Source organism: Strongylocentrotus purpuratus, unplaced genomic scaffold, assembly GCF_000002235.5.
Source record: "Strongylocentrotus purpuratus isolate Spur 01 unplaced genomic scaffold, Spur_5.0 spur5_contig_296, whole genome shotgun sequence".
Classification (NCBI taxonomy): Eukaryota; Metazoa; Echinodermata; class Echinoidea; order Camarodonta; family Strongylocentrotidae; genus Strongylocentrotus; species Strongylocentrotus purpuratus.
This window is the reverse complement of record NW_022144948.1, coordinates 1-6,705: the sequence shown is the minus strand read 5'-3', so window position 1 is coordinate 6,705 and position 6,705 is coordinate 1. Positions and strand designations below refer to the sequence as shown.

At 40.7% G+C, this 6,705-nt stretch overlaps 1 protein-coding gene across 1 annotated transcript; it reads right to left on the bottom strand.

The window, feature by feature from the left end:
- Window positions 1-217: 217 nt before the first annotated feature.
- Window positions 218-5,142, bottom strand: LOC115923412 (pyrroline-5-carboxylate reductase 1, mitochondrial-like). The gene is given in 7 exon segments (XM_030983890.1): window positions 218-307; window positions 309-416; window positions 1,803-1,856; window positions 1,858-1,896; window positions 3,515-3,727; window positions 5,018-5,073; window positions 5,076-5,142. Coding segments are annotated over 7 exon segments (627 nt in total).
- Window positions 5,143-6,705: the final 1,563 nt, after the last annotated feature.

Here is a 6,705-nt window from a genome sequence, read left to right as displayed (position 1 = left end):
AAAATAAAGTATGAGAAATCTAGGAAAGCTTATAGGAAATCCTTGGGGGAAAATGTGGGAAAGGTGTGGGAAAATGCTTTGGAAATGTTTGGAAAATCATTGGGAAGGTATGGGAAATCTTTGGAAAAGTGTGGGAAAATCCTGAATAAATCTGTCAGAATCCTGAGGTCGCTTTTCCATCATTTCTGCAATTTTCCTAAGGAATACGGACGTTTCATCATTTATTTTCAGCATTCATAGTGTTCAGTTTCTTGGCTTTAAGGCAAGCCGCCTCCACGGCTTCGATGAGGCACTTCCGGAAGCCTCCCCCGCTCCAGCTCGTGAATGGCGTCGATGGTCGTGCCCCCCGGAGAGCATACGTCGTCTTGAGTTTCCGACGGATGCTTTCGGCCTTGCAAGACCAGCTTCGCCGATCCCTAGAATGAAAAACCATTTCAGATACAAACGAGGCAGGAGTTTGAAATCCATCTAGGCCATTCTTAACCACTTTGCGCTAGGTTTATTTTTGCCGGAAATTTTCATTTTCGCAAAAGGCAAATTTTTTTCCAGCCAACTTCTGATATACAGCCAAACGCCACAAATGCTGATTCCCAACACTCATTTCAACAGTATTTGAAATATATTTCTTGCCGAAACCTCATACTTTTCAACACTCCCGGGTGTGCAACAGAGCGTAAACTGAAGCACAATAGGCCGTGCACAGCGGCCAATTCAAGATCAACACATGGTCCGCATCCCAGACTTTGCGGTCTTTGTGTGTGTACAAAAGACACGAGGGATTAGCGTGTTTAGACGTCACCCGGAGGCAGTCGAGGCACGCTTGATGTTTCATCCGTCAGCCGTCCTGTGTATATAAACAGCCAGTGCGTATTAACACGGCCCCCGACACCAAATGGTTAAAACTTAATGTAATTTTAAAGAAAATTTTAGCTAATGAATGTTTTAAAGGGGCCTGTTTTCAGAAATTTGAGAAGATTTTGAAGTCAGATTTGCTGCATTTACCAAAAGTAAACAAAAACAATTCTCGGAAGCTAAACAGAATATTTCCCATGGCACGATAAAAGATTTTCCAGATCGAAATTAATACCCAGGTTTTTATTTCATGCTGGGATTACCACCAATGGAAATCTTCTGTGCTGAGTTTTCCCAGTCTAGGTTTTCTATATTGACACTACTAATTCCTAGTCTTTGATCATTCTGAAACTGACATCTGCCTGTGCTGAGATTGCCCACTGCAGCACCTGTGCTGAGATTCCCTTTGCTACGACAACCCGTGCTCAGGTTATCTGTGCTGAAATTTCTCATGCTGAAATTACCCTTGGGATGAGATTCACCCTCAAACATAAAACTGCAGAAATAAGACCCCAGTCTGAAAACATCCCATGCTCAAATTACCCATGCTCAGTTTACCCCAACAAGAAAAGGGCCCTGCATGCTGTACTCACATGCTGGTCATTATATTTTTCATCCGTGATGAAAAGTGTTGATACAAAACAAAATGACTTTTTTACCAGTGACAGGCCACATATATCAATTCAAAAGCAAATTTACCTGAACTAGTAAAAGCCAATGGTTAGACTAATGAGCTTCTGTTAACATCATTTTTTAAAAATATTAAATCAAAAGGTTGCATGTATTATCATGAATTGCTGAGTAAAAGTCCGTTGCACTTCTTCTAAAATAATACACATGTACATCATAAATACATAGTGGTATTCTGCCCGATAATCATTATTGCAAAATTTATGAAAATAATTAAAACAGGACCAAACAAAAATACACAAATTCTCGTAAGTTCTCACCAGTAACGTCTGTGCAGCCAACTTGATGGCTATGTCCCGTGGCAGACCCATTTTTCACTCCGCCATCTGCCAATGCGTCAATTGCAATATAAGCCTGCAAAGTCACAAATAATGAATCAATTATCCACGCACATGTGAAAACTTAAATGTCAACAGTAACATATGAGAATTTAAGTCTTTTACAGGTATAGTCCATCATTTGTAATTTGTGCATTTTGTCCGTTTGAAGCAACAACGTGCTCAAAATCTAAAGAAGTGTGCTGAACAACTAACCTGATGAAATTTCAGCTCAGCTCAGCTTCAGCTGCATATTCCTAGAAAAACAACATTCCAGGATCTCAATTTCAAATCAAAAGTTGCTGAATCATGCTTTGAATTGGGCCTGAATTTTTGCGTCCGAGACACGTTCTCACTGCGCCGATTGCAGCTACGCGATGTCGCGCACCAATCCGACGATTTATAGCAACCGCATGCGCGTCGTGTCAACACTTCCGCACGCCTCGCCGAGTAAAAAACGAACTACTAACAGGAATTTTCCAACGTTGTGTAGGCCTCCTTTCTTCAAAATGGCAGCTTGCCAGAAAGAATAATTTCTCAGGGAGTTTAGTCCCCTTACTATCTTTCAACAAAGTATGTTTTTCATCAATAATTACGTCAGTTACTTTTTGGATAGCTGCAAATGATGGACTGTAGCTTCAAGTTGCACTACTACCCCACAGCCGAAATTGGTGAGCACAGTTCAACAAAAACTTAGCAAAAACAGGATACCAACCACAATGCCATGCAATGGATGTTACTTTTGGCTGGTTAACGCCAACTTTTGCTGAGAATAATTTTTTCTATTTTGCTGCTTTAAGAATTGGCCCGGGTGTTTTATTTGTTGCGCTCAAATTCTCAAGTGACAGATTAAGTTAAAATGTGTTTTGCAATTGCAGGGATCCAGAAAGAACTATAATCATGACGGGGGTAACAGTTTTTAAAATGCTATTTCGGCTTTTAAAGTGTGTGGTCTAGTGGTTAGAGTTTTGACCTCATGATCAGATGGTCAGGGGTTCGAATCCAGCTGCTGGCCATATGTTGTGTCCTGGGGCAAGCCACTTTACCCCAATTGTCTCTTTGCACTAGTATAAATTGGTAGCGGCATTAGCTGGGGAGTAACCTGCAATGGACTAGCATCCCATCCAGGGGCACTAGAAAATATTCCTGGCATTTAGGATGAGAAAATTGAAAATGAAAACCGGCATGATGAGCCACATGTTAACCTGTTCTGTCAAAATCAGACTTTTCTGGGCATAAGGTCAAAAATGAGATTTTTTTGCATATTGTTAAAATATGTTCTTTTTCCTTTTTAATAGGTGGTTTAATTTTTGAAACCGTCATTCCTGGGCAGAGTTATGCTATTTTGAAGTTCATTGTGTGGAAAAGTAGAAAACGCCACGAACGTCACAAAACAGTAATTTCTTTAACTGATATAACCATCAACAATACTATATTTAGAGTTCAAATTAGGGTTTCAACTTTTATAGTAAATTTTAGACATGTTCAAGATTACAAATATGCAAAAATTTGAAAATCGAAAAAAAAAAAAATAACCCCCACACTTTTTTTGGTCCTAGCTCAATTGAAACATCTGCCCAGAAGTGTCTGCTTTTGACAGAACAGGTCACATATTGGCCTCGGGACGGACTTTAGTTTTACTTTTTTGGACTTACGTAAGCAGGACCACTGCCACTCACGGCCATCACAGCGTCTATCATTGTTTCGTCCCCTTCCATGCAGTAGCCAAGACTGTTAAAGTATTTCTCAATCAAAGCCTTGTCTTCGGGTTTAACTGCGCTTCCCGATGTGTACATGGTCGCGCCTTGCCCGATTCCGCACGGAGTGTTGGGCATAGCCCGGATGACGCGTGTTCCCACCGGAAGTTTCTGTAGGAAACAAAAATTCATGGACATTTTAAAAAATTTGTTATGGAAAATACAGAGATTTTTCAATTCAATAAGCATTCCTTTCCACTCTGTGGAGGCATGATCCCAAAAAGCCGAAGCTTGTGGTGGATGTGCCCAACAATACAAGACAAAACAAGACAACAACACTATTACAGAATTTACAAATAATAACATTTAAATATGTAACAGTAAACAAAGCAAATAAACAAAGCAGACACGACAATAACAACATTTCAATAATGGCTATGATTCAGGTAGTTGGTGGTTTGCAAATTTATACATAAAAACATCTTGTTGAAAGACATTATATTCGTAAGCGTCAGAGTTTGTGCTTCCTAAATACAGATGTGAGTGTTCATTTGACTAAAAAGGTCTGGATGTTTGAAAAGTGTTAATTAAGTTTTCTTTTTACTTTCTTTGACAATTTGCAAGTCATTCTTTTCAAGTTAGACAAAGTTTCATACTCAATAGGTCTGATAATAGAACCAAAAAAATCTAAAATTTAAATTCTCTCTAAGCCTAATTTCCTAAAAGAAGTGATTATAGGGAAAAGGTGCTGACATATAGCGAGTCATGTGTTATACAGCAAAACCTTCGTAAAATGTAATCTGCGAAAAGATTTTAAGCAGAAAAAAAAAGTAATTCAGTTTGCAAAGGTCAACTCATTATTTACAAAGTCTCAAAATGTCAACTTAAACTTTCAAGTAAATCACAATAGGAAACTGACTAGGTGCATATAATTATACTGTCATGTGGTTAACAAAGTAATTGACTGGAGCGAGTTTGAACCTGCGACCTCCGATTGCCGTTCCAGTGCTCTACCAACTGAGCTATCCAGCCCTATGTTGGCGGTTCTCATTCAGTCAATGTCTTTGTTCAAGGGCTCTTAAACAGTTCCATCGTATGACGTATACATGCAAGGTTTTGCTGTATTCGGAACGGATGAACAGGCAACGAGCGAGGCAGAGAAATATCTGTTAGCAACCCGAGGCCGGAAATATCAGGGTGTGCTACCCACAAATGACGGCCTGAACCCATCTGGCATCGAGGTTTGTGAAAACAATCCCGTGCCTGGGTTCGGTCATGTCAAAATAATCCCGGCGCCAACTGATTAATAGCGCCCCTTGAACAAAAACATTGACGAAATGTGAAACGGCCAACATAGGGCCGGATAGCTCAGTTGTAGTGCACCGGAACGGTGCTCTGGAGCTCGAAGGTTCGAACCCGCGCCAGTCAATTTAATTGTCCAATCTTTAATAGCAATCTTACACTTTCGATGAACCCGACCGATATGCCAGCCGCGAGCGAGACCAGCATGTGTTGGGGTTGACGACCGGCGAGATTTCCTTCAAAACCGTGCTGACCATGTTTGGTTTGACCGAGACGAAGACCATCTGGTGATTGCGATGATTTCCTTGTTGTTATTGGTGCCTTGGACGCCGAGCTCCTGACATCGAGGCGACATCGTCAGAAGAAGCATACAGAGCAGTTGGAAGTTGGACAATATCCCTTGTGTTTTACTTTCGCAAAAATTCTATACCAGTCTATCAAAAATTATCGACCTTTTGAAAAACTACTACCACATACACATGCTGCACATATGCAACTTACTAAAAGTTTGTCAATGGGTGAAGGACAAATATAATACTTTTAAAAATCACACATTTCACACGATTTTAAAAATTGCTTTTGGACTTTTGCGTCGAGGTGATGTAATCAATTAGGTTTTTTGCCCTTCACCGACGTATAAACACTGTATACTCAGTGTTACCTCCCGAGTGAAAGTTGGAAAAAATCACTCGGGGTGGACTCGAACCCACGACCTCCTGCTTTCTAGTGCAGATGTCATACCACTCGACCACCGAGCTAACGGGATCGGTTGCTGGTTCGAATCTGATATATGTCGGTGAAGGCAAAAACCTAATTTTATTTACATCACCCCGACGCAAAATCCATCTTATAATAGTTTATGCGGTACCCGCTGCTATGTACATCATTCGAACCAGCCAACCGATCCCGTTAGCTCGGTGGTCGAGTGGTAAGACATCTGCACTAGAAAGCAGGAGGTTGTGGGTTCGAGTCCCACGCAGAGTGTTTTTTTTTTCAACTTTCACCCTGGAGGTAACACACTGAGTATACAGTGTTTAAAACGTCCGTGAAGGGCAAAAACCTAATTTGCTTTTGGACTTGGCGAGAGGTAGGACTACAGAAAAGTTGCTATTACTTCAACTTGGGAACATTCAATTTTTGTCCTTGTGTTTTTCTTTTTTTCCCCATTTTTTGATAGAATCTCCCTCATTTTCAAGAACAGTAACAAATCACATGGCACAGTACCTGCAGTATTTTGAGATTTCGCTCCGTTGGGGCGCTCGCCTGCATTGAAAAGCCGGTAAGGCCTCTACATTGGAAGACAAAAGAAAGTAAGCTTAAACAAGTTTCTTGGGAAGCATCAATTGGGGCTTCCAATGAGACAAGATTTGAGACACAAATTTGGGACTTTTTCACAAACTGGTGAGCTACATGTACGTGCCCTAACCTTACACACTTGAGGCCAAGTAAAAAAAATAAACCAGTTCCTCGTACCAGCCTGCTTCCTTTTTTTCCCAGCCCCCTCCTTTTTTTTTTAAATACGTAAATTACCAATATATTTGCTAATGTTGTCAATGTATTGTCTTTTTTTTTGTTTCCACAAAATTGTTGAAATGTGGAAAGGGTGACAACTCCTTTGGACAAACCAGCCATCTTGGAAAAAAAAAGGGCTGCCTCCTTCATTTAAAAAAATTGCCCAGACGAGAAACTATTTTTGTTTTGAGACTCTCGTTTTTGAGACTCGTCATTACTCACCTGCCAAGAGCAGACCCCTTACGATGGTCTCGACCACTTTGCCAGCACCCAGGACCCAATGGAAGACATGCTGACTAAAGCGACTCAGAAGTCACTGTGAAACTGCAAGAGAA